General features: G+C 34.8%; 2 protein-coding genes across 2 annotated transcripts; both read left to right on the top strand.

Annotated features, from left to right (window-relative positions):
- Nucleotides 1–1982: 1982 nt before the first annotated feature.
- On the top strand, nt 1983–9705 carry LOC110688205 (abscisic-aldehyde oxidase-like). The gene is made up of 10 exons (XM_021864920.1): nt 1983–2438; nt 3339–5006; nt 5356–5615; nt 5723–5932; nt 6061–6279; nt 6723–7688; nt 8050–8145; nt 8339–8437; nt 8744–8933; nt 9017–9705. The coding sequence occupies exons 1-10, from the start codon at nt 2288–2290 to the stop codon at nt 9244–9246; spliced, it is 4089 nt and encodes a 1362-aa protein (XP_021720612.1). The 5' UTR covers nt 1983–2287; the 3' UTR covers nt 9247–9705.
- Nucleotides 9706–11153: 1448 nt separating this feature from the next.
- LOC110688204 (beta-glucosidase BoGH3B-like) lies at nt 11154–15331 on the top strand. Its single transcript, XM_021864919.1, has 9 exons — nt 11154–11303; nt 11469–11708; nt 11923–12127; nt 12473–12712; nt 13558–13801; nt 13895–13999; nt 14084–14266; nt 14358–14562; nt 14675–15331. Exons 2-9 carry the CDS (start codon nt 11489–11491, stop codon nt 15160–15162), a joined length of 1890 nt encoding a protein of 629 aa, XP_021720611.1. The 5' UTR covers nt 11154–11303; nt 11469–11488; the 3' UTR covers nt 15163–15331.
- Nucleotides 15332–15477: the final 146 nt, after the last annotated feature.

The following is a 15477-nucleotide window of genomic DNA, read 5'->3' as shown; positions in this document are numbered from 1 at the left end:
TTTTTTTTTGTTGGCTTTTGGCTTGTTGGCCCACAAATTATCTACGGAGTAATAAACAGCCAACATCTCAATTTACTACACTTTTATAAGCAGCCAATTTCAAAAGTCATTATAAACAGCCAGTCATTTGCCAAACAAGGCTAAGTCTATGCCCAAGTTCTTTTCTGTTTCTAATTACTACTATTGTTGTTAATTTTATATAGTTACTGTTGTGGTGAGGATTCCAATGGAGAAAGAAGGACAATTAAAGAGAGTATGTTTTACGAAGTATTATTATTATAATGTTGTTGATTTTATACCGAGTGTTGATTTTATACTGTAGCTAAATTAAATGAATTATTTTGTCTAACCTTTTATATGAAAGTACATTTTTGTCCTAGTGGGCTATCACGCCTCATCATCTTAAAATGTTAAGGGACATGGTCCGCTATAAATTATGTTTGTTTGTTATGTTGTGTTTTATGCAATGTATTTGGTAGACGGTAATAAATTTTCACGGATAATATATCAAAGCATTATTAGCCTATGTTAACATGGAGTAATAATCTATCTTCAAACACTGGCTATAACATTTTTTTCCCATAATTTATTTGTGATATAATATAAAAATGAGGCAACTTATGTGGAATAAACAAATGCAATGCATGTAAGAAAAGATGAAATAATAAGGCAAAATTTATGAAAATTACAATTGAGGAAAAAAAATTATTTTTGATTAGTTGTGTTGAAAATATTTTAAAATAGTGTACATTATATTATATTAATGATGCATGTTATTCCCATAGAACTATACAATGTAGATGTCGTATGGCATTTTATAAATGAATTAATTTAGTCTTAAAAAAAAAAAAAAAAAAAAAAAAAAAAAAAAAAAAAAAAACTATACAATGTACTTCAAAAAAAAGCTAAGTAGAATACTTTTTTAAACATAAAACTTAAAGCTGACATCATATATTTTATGGGCAGGAAATTTTTTAATGATTGCTTGACATATGTTCAAAATGATCGATGTAAGTATGACCTGTTTTTAGTAATAGTTAAAAGATTTTTTAAAGGGAAAAAAATGTTATAAGTTGGTAAAATTATTACAGAAATATTTAATAGAAAACACACTCAATTATTATTATTTCATAAGATTTCAAATAACACCATGAAAAAAAAAATGTTTTTTTTTTCTTTCCATTGAACCCCACTGTTGTCCAACTAGATAATGGTAATTTAGATGTTAATATTTTGTGTTTGGCCCTTGTTTTGTATATTGTCCATCATATTTCAACCTTCTAAATCATAGCTCATTCTCCCTTGATTAAAAGGTCTCAAAATCTTGTGTAACTATTTTAAGTAAATAGAATACGAAATAAAAAGAAATACAATTATTATAAAGATAATATATAAGATTAGGATAATATATTACTGTATTATAGTTGTATGATCCAAATATTCCAATATAAAAGATTTTTGTGAAAAAGGAAGAAGGGAGTTTTGAAGGGAAAAAACAGCACCAGAAAATGATACGTGTCATTGCTGGTGTCTGTTTTAGTATTATGTTATAATATATTGATTTTATTATTCCTCTATTTTTTTAGTTAACACATTTCTTTTATCACGTTTATTTAGCATGAAATCTAATTGAGAAAAATTTAGATAATTCTCTTATATTTTTAAAAAGGGAAAAGATTTTAAATAAAAATATCATTATGAAACGATGAGACATGAAAGTAATTTTGTAATTGACATCCACCTATCTCATCGAAACAAACAAAGAAGTTTCACAATTGACTAATCAACGCCGGTGTTGGCTTAATGACCCAAAACTTTTCACTAATGGATTGATGCTAGTCTCTTGTCCATGTTCGTCATACTCTAGTAGTGTTACACAATTTGACTAATCTCTGTCCCCACAATCGTATCCTGTTTTAGATATAACCGCCCGTTGAGAAAAACATACACATAAAAACAGAACACATCCCTTTTTCTTTGATTCTCACACTTACAACGATGCAGAATACTTTCACTGTTACAGATTGTATTTAGACAAATTAATTAATGAAAAGATGTAATTTGTTTCTTGAATTTTCAAATAATAACACCCTTTTAAATCTTTGTTTATATTTCAGTGATTATGACATAATTATACCGATGGGTTAAATAATTAATGTTTTGCAGATCTTGTTACGTAAGTCAAAATATTTGTCATTTATTTAAGACGTGTAGTAGGAGCAGGTGTACTTGATTAAGTGAGTGACATCTCAACTTAATTTGCTGCAAAAAAAAAAAAAAAAATTCAATGGAGAAGATAATTGAAGGAGGGAATTTGTTGTTTGCTGTTAATGGTGAAAGATTTGAGATACCCATTAGTGTTCATCCATCAACTACTCTGCTTGAGTTTCTAAGAACTCAAACTCGTTTTAAAAGTGTCAAGCTTGGTTGTGGAGAAGGTTAGTTATTCTTACTTCACTTTAATTTCCTTTAAATTGATTCTATATCCAAATCCGACGGATTTAGTCATCGGGTTTGCTGTTCATGTGTGTGAGATTGATCAATATCGGATGTTGATATTGGGTGTGAATTACTGTTTCATATCATTTATGTTACTATGGTAGGTGCTATTTGCATGAAATTTGAGACTTTTATATTATGAAAAATTTTATTGGGTTTTTGTTGGAATTATTATGGTTTGATCTGTTTATAGATAAGGATTATGCGTGAGTGAGTGAGTATGAGTGTGTTGTTGGGAGTTATTTTTCTCTGAACTTTGCAGCATTTATGTTGAATTACAGATGAAATATTACTGTAATATATTTTTGTATGATATTAGGTGGAAAAGGAAAAAATGAAGTCTAATCCAGAAAGTAAATGAGTTGATGTTTCTATCACAAATTTATCTTACTATGGGGAAGAATTGGAATCTAGAAATTCTGCTTTGGGTAATTGAAGAATAATTTTTGTATCATTTTCGTTATATATGACTTCACTTGGTGTTCTAAAAGAACATAATTTCGATTGAAAAAGATACTACCTCCGTCCCACTGAAATTTCCCCATATGACCATTTTCGGGTCAATCCGAGCAATCCAGTGGGATGGAGGGAAAAACAATGGTTTGCATGTGTAGAACTGTAGAAGGAATGGATTGTTGGTAACTGATTTGAAGCGATTGTCAAATGGAATTTTAATCAGATTATTCATGGATAATCAGTTCTAAAATTTGGTTTTGTAATTGTGTTTAGTGCATCTTTTGAATCTTTGTGAAAAGTTGTGTTGTCATTCGCTCAGGGTACGAGATAGATTGGAGTTAAAATTTGTTTGTGACATAATTGTTCAATGTCAATAACTGCAGGTGGTTGTGGGGCTTGTATTGTTCTGCTATCCAAATATGATCCTGTACATGATAAGGTGGAGGATTATACAGTTAATTCATGCCTTACGCTGCTTTTTAGTATACATGGTTGTTCCATTACCACGACTGAAGGCCTTGGAAGTCAAAAGGAAGGTTTTCATTCAATACACCAAAGATTTGCTGGATTCCATGCCTCTCAGTGTGGCTTCTGTACGCCTGGAATGTGTGTTTCTCTTTTCTCGGCCCTTGTTAATGCTGAGAAGAGTAATAGGGAAGAATCCTCACCCGGGTTTTCAAAGCTTAAGGTTACTGAGGCAGAGAAAGCCATTGCCGGAAACCTCTGTAGGTGTACTGGTTACCGGCCTATTGCTGATGCTTGCAAAAGCTTTGCAGGAGATGTGGACATTGAGGATCTAGGATTCAACACTTATTGGCAAAAGGAGGAGGGCAAGGAACTTAAGGCGAGTAGGTTACCTGTTTATGATAGCAGTTGTCAGATATCAACATTTCCTGATTTTTTGAAGAGTGAATTAAAGCTTAGAATGTTATTGGATTCGGGAAAATATTCTTGGTATACCCCCTTTAGCATTGAGGAACTCCAAAATAAGCTGGAATTGAGTGAGGCCAACTACGTAAATCGTGTCAAATTAGTTGTTAGTAATACAGGTACAGGGTATTATAAAGAACTAGAAGGCTATGACACATACATAGACTTAAGGTACATTCCTGAGCTCTCTATGGTTAAAAGAGATTCTGAAAGTGTCCAAATTGGGGCAGCTGTGTCGATCTCTAAGGCTATTGTCACACTGGAAGAAGGTGGTCAAGATAGACTGAGTGGGGGCAGTGTAGCAATGCTTAAGAAAATTGCTGCCCATTTTGAGAAAATTGCTTCTGGGTCGATCAGAAACTCAGCAAGTATAGGTGGAAATTTAGTTATGGCGCAGAGGTCTGGATTTCCTTCTGACATTGCTACTGTTCTCCTAGCTGTAGATTCTAGTATAGAGATAATAAGAAGCTCAAAAAGGGAGACCATAAAATTGGAGGAATTCTTGGTAAGGCCGCCTTTAGATTCAAAAAGTATAGTTGTGAGTGTCAAGATTCCGATTTGGGAATCTTCCTCAAAATCAAATTGTAAAGTTATGTTTGATACCTATAGAGCAGCACCTCGTCCTCTGGGAAATGCATTGGCATATCTAAATGCTGCTTTCCTTGCTGAAGTTTCTCCCAGCAAGTCTTCTGATGGCATCATGGTGAACAAGATTCACTTGGCTTTTGGTGCTTATGGGACTAGGCATGCAGTGCGGGCTAGAAAAGCTGAAGAGTTTTTAGCTGGCAGAGATATTGACCATGAATCCCTCCGCAAAACAATGAATTTAGTTCGGGCTGCTGTGGTGCCTGAAAATGGCATTTCACATCCTTCCTACAGGATAAGCTTAGCTGAGGCATTTGTTTTTGAGTTTCTGCACAGTTTAGTTGAGGCTAATTTTGGGTTTACAAGTTTAGGCTTGGATCAATACATTGGTTTTCAGTCTACAACAAACTGTAGTGTGAACGAGTACAATAAGAAACCTTTATTATTACCTGCAAAGCAGGTAATTGTACCCGGCACAGAATATCATCCTGTCGGGAAGCCCATTGGCAAAACTGGAGCTGCTCTTCAGGCATCTGGTTTGTTTTCTGTTAGTATACTAGCTGCTTTAAAGTTTAATTTACCAATTTGCTTTCATGTAAAAACAGATCCACACTATGTTGTTTTTCTCTTGAATCTAAATGTCCATCTAGTTTGCAGGATTAGTATAGAGAGTAATCTGGATAAATTGTTTTCATTGATTTAAATTTATGAGTTAATTCGAAATGGACTCACAATAAAATAAGGATAGTCTTGAATTAAACATGGTGCTCGGCCTCAATAAAGCATGTTCTCTCTATCACTCTTCAATGATAATAATAATGCTATTTTACTTAGATCAGCAAGTTTTGTGCTATATTCTTTAACGTTTTGAGTAACTTTCTGCAGGCGAGGCAACATATGTTGATGATATTCCTTCTCCAAAAGACTGTCTTCATGGAGCATTTGTGTATAGCACAAAGCCATTGGCAAGGGTCAATTGTGTGAGATACGAGTCTGAATCGCATCCAGATGGAGTTGTTTCCGTTGTTTCCTATAAAGATATCCCACATGGTGGGAAGAATGTAGGAGCCCAAACAATATTTGGCAAAGATTTATTATTTGCTGATGATCTCACAAGATGTGCTGGTGAACGTATTGCACTTGTTGTAAGTCGATTTTCCTCTTAAAGCCTTATTAGGTGTCTTTTTCTCTCAGCCTTGGTTTATCTTTGATTTGAAATATTGAGGAATACTCAGTTCTGAGAGCATTACAGGTTGCAGATACGCAGAGGCATGCAGACATTGCAGCTACTAAAGCAGTTGTTGACTATGACTTAGAAAATTTAGAGCCACCAATTCTGACAGTTGAACAAGCAGTTGAGAGGCATAGCTTTTTCGAAATCCCTCCTTTTTTGTGCCCTAAACCAGTCGGTGACTTTGCAAAGGGAATGGCTGAAGCTGATCAGAAAATTCTTTCAGCTGAGGTACCACTCACATATTTTTATGTCTATTCTTACGTGTGTTAAGTAGATATACTGTCTGAATGTGAACAACGGTATTTTGACTTCAACAATTCTAATTCTTATGATTTTTATGTTGGTTGTATCTGTAGATTAGATTCCCATCACAGTACTATTTCTATATGGAGACTCAAACTGCATTGGCTATTCCAGATGAAGATAACTGCATGGTGGTTTATAGTTCTGCTCAAGTTCCAGAATTTACACAATCTGTGATTGCAAGTTGTCTTGGGGTTCCTGAAAATAACATTCGTGTCCTTACAAGGCGGGTTGGAGGCGGTTTTGGAGGAAAGGCAATAAAAGCTATGCCTGTGAGTTTTTTATTCGGATTAAATTTCCCTTTCGTAAAGCATTTGTGCTCTGAATGTATGTTTCAAGTAATTTATATCTTTCTTCTTTGACCACCCCAGATGTATGGGGGTAATTTTATTCTGTAAGCTCTCTGATACATATTTGATGGCCGATCAGAATATACTGACCTAAACTTGCTCATTGCATGACTGTACATAAATATAATATACTACTGAATGAGAGATAGGAAAAATCATAAGATACCTAAATATGATGTCTTGCATCATCAGTAGCTGGATATATATTATATGCTGAAAATCACTTTGAAAGGCTCAGTTATTATAAATCCAATTCTGAAAAAGCAGAAAACCTGGCCTTTCAATTAAGAAATATATGTAGATTACTTATAGTTTTCCACCTCCACCTTTTTTTAATTAATAACACAATATTGAACATCTTATAGGTTGCATCAGCTTGTGCATTAGCAGCATACAAGCTTCGACGTCCTGTGAGGATGTATCTCAATCGCAAGACTGATATGATAATGACTGCAGGAAGACATCCAATGAAAATCACTTACAGTGTGGGATTCAAATTGAATGGAAAGATCACAGCTTTACATCTTGAGATTTTGGTTAATGCTGATATATCAGAAGATATTAGCCCAATAATGCCTGCAAAGATAGTGAATGGACTTAAAAAGTATGATTGGGGTGCTTTATCACTCGATATTAAATTATGCAAGACAAATCATACAAGCAAATCGGCAATGCGAGCTCCTGGTGAAGTTCAAGGAACATTTATAGCTGAAGCCGTGATTGAACATGTAGCTTCTGCCCTTTCGATAGATGTTGATGTTGTTAGAGACCAAAACTTCCACACCTTCGATAGCTTAACTTTGTTCTGTCAGGCTGCTGCTGGAGAGCCGGGTGAATATACTTTACGTTCAATTTGGGATAAGATAGCTTCATCTTCAGGCTTTAACCATAGAAAAGAGATGGTTAAGCAGTTTAACAAGACTAATATCTGGCGTAAAAAGGGAATTTCCAGGTTACCCGCTGTGCATGGTGTTTCACTGAGACCAACCCCTGGTAAAGTCAGCATACTCCGGGATGGGTCAATTGCAGTGGAAGTAGGAGGGATTGAGCTTGGTCAAGGTCTATGGACCAAAGTAAAACAGATGGCAGCATTTGGTCTGAGTATGATCAACTGTACTGGAAGTGATGAACTTTTGGATAAGGTACGAGTAATACAAGCAGATACATTGAGCATGGTACAAGGAGGGTTTACTGCAGGAAGTACTACTTCAGAGTCTAGCTGTGAAGCTGTAAGAATCTGCTGCAATACTTTGGTTGAAAGATTAACCCCTCTCAAGGAGAGTCTACAGGAAAAAATGGGCTCTATTAACTGGGAGACCCTTATTTTCCAGGTAAGTACTTGTTCAAGATCCAATCCCCAATGATATCTTCAGGCGCACAAACTATTCTTTTTCATTCTGGCTGACTAAGCTATAAGTAGGAATTTTCATTACTTTAAGGCCATATGATTTTCCAGCAAAAGTGTGTTAATCTATCTGCTTGTTTCTTTGCTGTATACTGTCAGCGCAAAATGAAATTGAAGTTTCTTTGATGTACTGCAATTATTATTACTTCTTAATACTTACTATGGAGTAAATAAGTTTGTCACACTAATCAGATAATGAGCAACATGGATTCACCAACCAAGCATAAAATGTGAAGTCAATTTATATATCTGATGTAGAAAGTGTTGAATAACAATTTTATTTGCAGGCAGGCATACAAGCAGTGAATTTGTCGGCTAGCACCCTTTACAAACCCGATTTGACTTCCATGCAATATCTGAATTACGGAGCTGTTGTTAGTGAGGTGAAACTTGTTAAATTAGCCATGTTTAAGTCTCCCCTTTATTGAAAGCATTTTTTGTATTAATTGAGTAATTGTTATACAATGGCCCTTGTCAAGCAAGCGCTATGCTGTCTGGAAAGAAGTAATAAAGTCCAGAATTACCTGATCCTTTTTTCCGAGGACTATTTCTCATAATAGTACTTTCCTTCTACAGGTAGAAGTGAATCTCCTCACGGGAGAAACTACTATTTTGCGGTCAGACATCATATATGACTGTGGAAAGAGTTTAAATCCTGCTGTTGATTTGGGACAGGTTGATTTTTATTAGCATCCTTACAGTATTACTTACTTCGTATAATATAATGCTTAAGATACATTTTTAATTCAAGTGTAAAATTTAGCCTTCGTTCCGTTGACAGTACTGCTTAAATATAATGCTTATGAACTAATTTATTTTAAAACCTATTCTTAAGGTGAGAAGAATAAACCTTGTGCACTGGTACATTATTTTTTCTTAATGATGCCGGGGTGAATTTTTTTATATTTTGGATTGGTTGTGAACTTACTTGACTCCCCTTAGTTGATAGTTAAAACATCCAATTTGTGGCATTTTTTACAGATAGAGGGGGCTTTTGTTCAAGGTATCGGCTTTTTCATGCTAGAAGAGTACCTATCTGATCCTGATGGTTTGGTGATTTCTGATAGCACATGGACATATAAGATCCCAACAATTGATACCGTACCAAAACAATTAAATGTTGAAATTATGAACAGTGGACATCATCAGAATCGCGTTCTATCATCTAAAGGTATAATTATACAACAGTGTGCCTTCTGTACTTTGATCGCGTAAGAAAAAATGTCACCTTACTTCTGTTTGGTTTGCTTGCAGCATCTGGAGAGCCACCATTGCTGCTAGCAGCATCAGTTCATTGTGCAACAAGAGCAGCCATACAAGAAGCAAGGAGGCAGCTTGCTTCTTGGAGTGGCCGTGTCGATGATTCCTTATTCCAATTACCTGTCCCTGCCACCATGCCTGTTGTCAAGGAGCTCTGCGGCCTTGACATTGTTGAGAGGTACCTGAGTAGTTCACCTGCTAACAAAGTGACTGATAAGCAATAGCCTTTGTGCAGGTTTGCACCCCGAACCTTCAGTTATGAAATATCTGTAACTGTAAGATAAAGCCATGTCTATAACTACATCCATTATGTTACACATCAAATTCTACTACGTGTACACTACCAATTTGATCATAACTTGAGATGCAAATAAAGGAAGGCGTCTATGGTGTTTCCCGAGAGGCCAAGAAGGTGGAATACATCTAAAATTGAAGGATAAGAGAACGTGTAGCTGAGGTTGATTGATCAGCAGCACACTACTAATAAAGCTTGCAATTGTAATGCACAAAAAATGTGTAGTTTGAGCCTTTGAGGTTATTTATGTTGTTTAAGGGTATCTCAACATTTTGTTAGTTTCTGAATTCTGATTATGATACTTGTATACAGGAAATCACTTTCGGGCTTGTTTTGCCTTTTTCTGTTTCACATCACATTCAGGCTTGTTTTGCCTTTTTCTGTTTCACATTACAACAGAATTAGCTCAAATCTCAATACATGCAAGTAATTGGTCTTTTTGTCTTCTCATCTTCTTAGATAAGCTGAAGGCCACCAAGCGTTACTGGATCTGGTTGTGTTCCATCCGAGAGTTATCCCTACATCATGTATCAGTGTATCACATGTCATACATCCTCTATTTATAGAGAAATGTCGAGTGTTATGTCATACATGATACATCTTCTATTTATAGTGAACGGCGTGAAATATGTCGGTGAAAAACTTTCACCATAGGACCATTCAACCAAAAGATGCCTTCTGATTGATGAGATATATTGCATTATAGTAAGTATAAAGTATATATCAATTGACATGTAATCTTGTCATGCATTCATTATTTATACAATGTGTCAAATTGTTAGTCTACTTTGACACATATGGTTAAACCTTAGTCACCTCATATCCATACACTCACTTATTTTTGTGAAGTTTTTCCAAACTTTTAAAATTAAGATTTACACTCACGCACTCACCTTTTCCTGTCCTTTTGTTAATGTAGCCAATCTAATGTAGCCAATCAAATACAAAGTACTCCATACTTTTTGTATATGTCTTTTTTTTTTTTTTTTTCAGAAAGCATAAAGTGTTATACATCGATCACGAATAATTTCACTTCTTCTAATGCTCTATTATTTTAATCACACTTATTTTAGGTTTAATAAGTTCAAATAAAATAAAATAAAGATCAAGTCAAGATTAGTTTAGATGAGATGATATAAGTATACAAGGACTATTAATTTTAATAAGATTAATATTAAGGCTGTTAATCTTGTTAAAAAAATTAATTTGATAAGATCTTTAATATTAGGAAAATATATTATTATTCATTTAGTAAATCGTATCATTGTAATTAAGTTTTTATGGAATATATCCTAGTTTCCTAATTGTCTTGATCGACTAGGATAAGATTTTTTTTTTTTTTTTTTTTGTGAATAATTTGACTAGGATAAGATAAGATAACTAATTTGATGACTATTCCATAAAATAATATAAATGAAATTCAGGTAAATAAAATACGAACTAAAACATCTAGACGCAAATTAATCCTTGAACCGTGGTCCATTGTCCATGGAAGCCTTTACGTGTAGAGAAGGTTCTTATTATTCATTTATAATTTCATAAATTGCACAAAAAAACTTTGGAATGCGACCGTTCATGCACAAGCACAACGGTAACATATTGGTACACCTTGATTTAAATCTTAGGTTTATTATTTTTGTACTACTGTCCTTTTTTTAACATGAGACAACGTTCCAAATCTAAAATACACCCCCAATAAAAGGATTAAAGGATAATATTTAAAGTACAAATTTACAACTAAGCTAATTTATATTTATTTTTTAGATAATTTTTTTAAAAATAAAAATATCCAATTTTAGAAAAAAATTGAAGGCAGTTTTTCCTTATAAAAAGCAGCTGATAGTCGGCCAATTTTCCCACCAACCCCTGTTTCTCTCTCCCACCTCCCCTCAATCAGCATTGCAAATTTTTCTTCCTATTTTTTTTAATCTTCTTATTTATATATTTCAACAATTTTCTGGGAAATACCCAAAAAATCAAATAAATGTAAGTCCTTGAGCAAATTTACTCTGTTTTTATCAATTTTTTCTTGTAAAGCTCAAATCTTTTTTTATCTAATCACCCATAAATTGCTCAATTTGTTCAAGATTTTAGCTTTATCTGTTCTACATTATTATCACTAATTTGTTTGGGGTTTTGTTTTTATTTCAGATATTATTGGAGGAAAAAAAATGGGAAAAATGTTGATACCCCAAGTGGGAATTCTGGTATTATTGATGATGGTAAGTTTAGGAGAAGCAGAATACATGAAATATAAAGACCCAAAAGTTCCAGTTAATAAAAGGGTCAGAGATCTTTTGTCTCGGATGACATTGGATGAAAAGATTGGTCAAATGACCCAAATTGAACGCAAAGTTGCTTCTGCTGATGTTATGAAGAACTATTTCATTGGTATAAACACTAAAACTTTATCTTACAATTAATGTCGATTAGTTTAGCTGGTTAAAGTCTCGTGTCCTTTATACATAATATTGCTCACATTATTCTTTGTAATAGACAATAGTGATGATTGTCGATTAGTTTAGTTGGTTAAAATTTTGTGGGAATAGTCCTGGGATCGAATCCTATCATAATATTTTTTTTATTTTTTATTTTGGGTGAATAGGTAGTGTGTTGAGTGGAGGAGGCAGTGTGCCAGCACCAAAAGCATCTTCAGAAGTGTGGGTGAACATGGTGAATGAATTCCAGAAGGGTGCCATGGCTACGCGCCTCGGCATACCGATGATTTATGGTATTGATGCTGTTCATGGCAACAACAATGCCTACAATGCCACCATTTTTCCTCACAATGTGGGTCTTGGTGTCACAAGGCAAGTACTATATATTGCTCCTTACAATTCCTATTTATTGCTTGTGCTGTGCCTGTTATTTATATATGTGATTATAAATAACCAACTAGTAATATGCAAATTTGTAAAATACTTTTTACCAAAATTTTAATTTTCTAGCAAAAACAAGTTCTAATTGATGAATACAATTTTGATCAAATTAGGCCTTACATTTTGTAAGATCAAATTAAATAGTCAAATGTGGCTTATTATACTTGTGATAAGTACTAGTTTAAATTCTTGATTAGGATTTTAATATAATGTGCTAGAGAAAATTTGTGATTAAAATTTTATTGTAATTGTAAATTTGTGATTGCCCTTCATCAGAGATCCTGAACTTGTTAAGAAGATTGGAGCAGCCACTGCACTAGAAGTTAGAGCAGCCGGGATCCCCTATGCTTTCGCCCCGTGTATCGCGGTGTGTAGGGATCCGAGATGGGGACGATGCTACGAGAGCTACAGCGAAGACCATACCATCGTACAAAAGATGACTGAAATCATTCCAGGTTTACAAGGAGATATTCCTGCCAACTATCCTAAGGATTTCCCTTATGTTAGCAAAGGAAAGTAAGTATTCTTTACCATTGATAGCTCTTTCCTTGGGCCTTTTCAGTTTTAACAAGGATAAGTGTCCATGAATTTAAGTAATCATTGAGGTTAAAAGTACGATTTCATATCATAATATGTAAGTTTGAAAGGACCTTTCCTTAAAATAAGCGTGATTTATGACGTTTGATGACGCGTTTATCCTTTGATTAATAGATATAACAAGCAGGATGGTGTAATTAACACGTGATTAGGTGGTGGAATTAAAAAGTAATAGCATAATGCATGATTGCATGTCTGGTATGATGGTAGTCTATTTTGGTTACATGTAACGTGTGAACAACTAATTATTAGTTTGAAGCACGTTGTAGTACTTGGTCTTCTTACTGAATCACTTGTCATATCACTCATATTGTTTATTCTAAAAAAGTTGTGAATATTTGATATCACATATTCACATAAACAGGTTTACTTAATCACTGAAATTAAAGCTGTGCAAATCTGGAACTTAATTATGCTCGATCGATGTTGGTTCGTTGTAATTTGATATTGTTATTGACTAAACGTATATTGAGATCATAACATTTGCTTTAACTTTTGGATTAGGAACATTTAGGTCATAATGTCCTGACTTACTTAACAATGTCCTTAAGTCATAAAAATTGTTACACTTTGCCCAAAATGTTCACGCTTTTAATCCAAGTGTTGCAATTTCTTTTGAAACGGAGGGAGTAAAAAACTAAAAGGGTAGTGGGTTTTGCCAAGCATGTTGTGGATGGTTTCTGATTAAGTTTTTGCTAATATTGCATGCGTCTCCCTGTGTGATCTATTGGCATTTATGGATGGTTGTTTGTTACTTTTGTTAGGACTAAGGTAGCGGGTTGTGCCAAGCATTTTGTGGGTGACGGTGGCACGACAAAAGGAATCAATGAAAACAACACAGTGATCTCTTACAAGGGACTTCTTGACATTCACATGCCAGCATACCTTAACTCCATTAGGCACGGTGTTGCAACCGTTATGGTGTCGTACTCTAGCTGGAACGGCGTTAAGATGCATGCTAATCGCAAACTTGTCACCGGTATCCTCAAGAAAAAACTCAAGTTCAAGGTAAACAAAAACAGTTTCATGATCAAACATTATTTAGCCAAAATTTGAGAGTTTGGAAAACAATGTGCTGAATTTTTGTCAATTTTTCAATAGGGATTTGTGATATCAGATTGGGAAGGAATTGACAGGATCACTACTCCTCCTCATGCCAACTATACTTACTCCGTCCAAGCTGGAGTTCAAGCCGGGATTGATATGGTCAGTATGAGTTTTGATTTAAAAAGCTCTGCGAGTCTGAAGTCACTAGCTGTTGTTCTGATGTAATGAAAAATTGTAATGCAGGTGATGGTTCCAAATAACTACACAGAGTTTATCGACGATCTCAAGTCACTGGTGAACAAGAAAGTAATCTCCATGAAGAGGATTGATGATGCTGTCAGGAGGATCCTAAGGGTGAAATTTATCATGGGATTGTTTGAAAACCCAATGGCAGACCTCAGCCTTGCCAATGAAGTTGGCAGTCAGGTTTCTACTTTTCCAGTTCTGATTTTTCCTGTGTTATATATCTTGATACTATCTATTTTTCTGTACTGATAATTTTACTGCTCTCGAGCAGAAGCACAGGGATTTGGCACGAGAAGCAGTGAGAAAGACCCTTGTTCTTTTGAAGAACGGTAAATCTGCTCACAAGCCGTTACTTCCACTTCCTAAAAAGGCACCAAAGATACTTGTTGCCGGAACCCATGCTGATAACTTGGGCTACCAATGTGGTGGATGGACAATCGAATGGCAAGGTGCTAGTGGCAATGACCTTACCAGAGGTATACATCAAACGCAAACTAACTTCAAAAACAACTAAAATTTCAGCTCTCACTTGTCAAATCTTGTTTTTAGAATTCTTAATAGTTTTCCACTCTATATTGTTATAAATAGGTACAACAATATTGGCTTCTGTGAAGAGCGCTGTTGATCCTTCTACCCAAGTAGTTTTCAATGAAAACCCAGACGCAAACTTTGTCAAGTCAGGTGGATTCTCGTATGCCATTATAGTTGTAGGAGAGCCACCCTATGCCGAAACAAATGGTGACAGCCTGAACTTGACAATTCCTGAGCCAGGGCCTAGCACAATAAAGAATGTTTGTGGAAGTATCAAATGTGTGGTGGTTGTCATCTCAGGCAGGCCTGTTGTTATTAAACCTTACTTGGAAACTATTGATGCCCTCGTTGCTGCGTGGTTGCCAGGAACTGAAGGGCAGGGTGTTACTGATGTGCTCTTTGGTGACTTTGGATTCACTGGCAAGCTTGCGCGAACATGGTTCAAGTCAGTTGATCAGTTGCCCATGAATGTGGGTGACCGACATTACGACCCACTGTTTCCATTTGGTTTCGGGCTTACTACGAAAGCTACCAAAGGATACTAAAATTTTAATATGTAATTAGTAGTGGTAGTTGCATTCATTTGACTTCTTAGTGCGAAAAAAAAACCCATATTCATGGTTGGGCATACAACTGATACAAGTGATCAGTCGGAATTCTTGTAATCATGATATTATTGAATTATTAATTTTATCAAAATTATTAATTCATTTATGTTACAGTCTTAATACACACTCTATACATTAATACTCTTTTGAATTGCTCGTTATCCAATAGATGTTCTCATTTGATCGCGCAGGTGTTAAATCTCAAGTACAGATTTTTTTAGTAAGGCTTTAGGGCAAATTGTATTTTCAAAC

The sequence above is a fragment of the Chenopodium quinoa genome, unplaced genomic scaffold (genome assembly GCF_001683475.1).
Source record: "Chenopodium quinoa cultivar QQ74 unplaced genomic scaffold, ASM168347v1, whole genome shotgun sequence".
In the NCBI taxonomy this organism is placed as follows: Eukaryota; Viridiplantae; Streptophyta; class Magnoliopsida; order Caryophyllales; family Amaranthaceae; genus Chenopodium; species Chenopodium quinoa.
This window is presented reverse-complemented; position numbering and strand designations above follow the sequence as displayed.

Excerpts from the sequence above, each read along its gene's own strand:
- LOC110688204 (XM_021864919.1), top strand. The coding sequence starts at position 11,489 with ATGGGAAAAATGTTGATACCCCAAGTGGGAATTCTGGTATTATTGATG. Across the intron at positions 12,128-12,472 it reads GTGGGTCTTGGTGTCACAAG|AGATCCTGAACTTGTTAAGA; the intron begins GCAAGTACTATA and ends GCCCTTCATCAG. Across the intron at positions 13,802-13,894 it reads AGAAAAAACTCAAGTTCAAG|GGATTTGTGATATCAGATTG; the intron begins GTAAACAAAAAC and ends ATTTTTCAATAG.
- LOC110688205 (XM_021864920.1), top strand. The coding sequence starts at position 2,288 with ATGGAGAAGATAATTGAAGGAGGGAATTTGTTGTTTGCTGTTAATGGT. Across the intron at positions 5,933-6,060 it reads AGAAAATTCTTTCAGCTGAG|ATTAGATTCCCATCACAGTA; the intron begins GTACCACTCACA and ends TTGTATCTGTAG. Across the intron at positions 6,280-6,722 it reads AGGCAATAAAAGCTATGCCT|GTTGCATCAGCTTGTGCATT; the intron begins GTGAGTTTTTTA and ends AACATCTTATAG.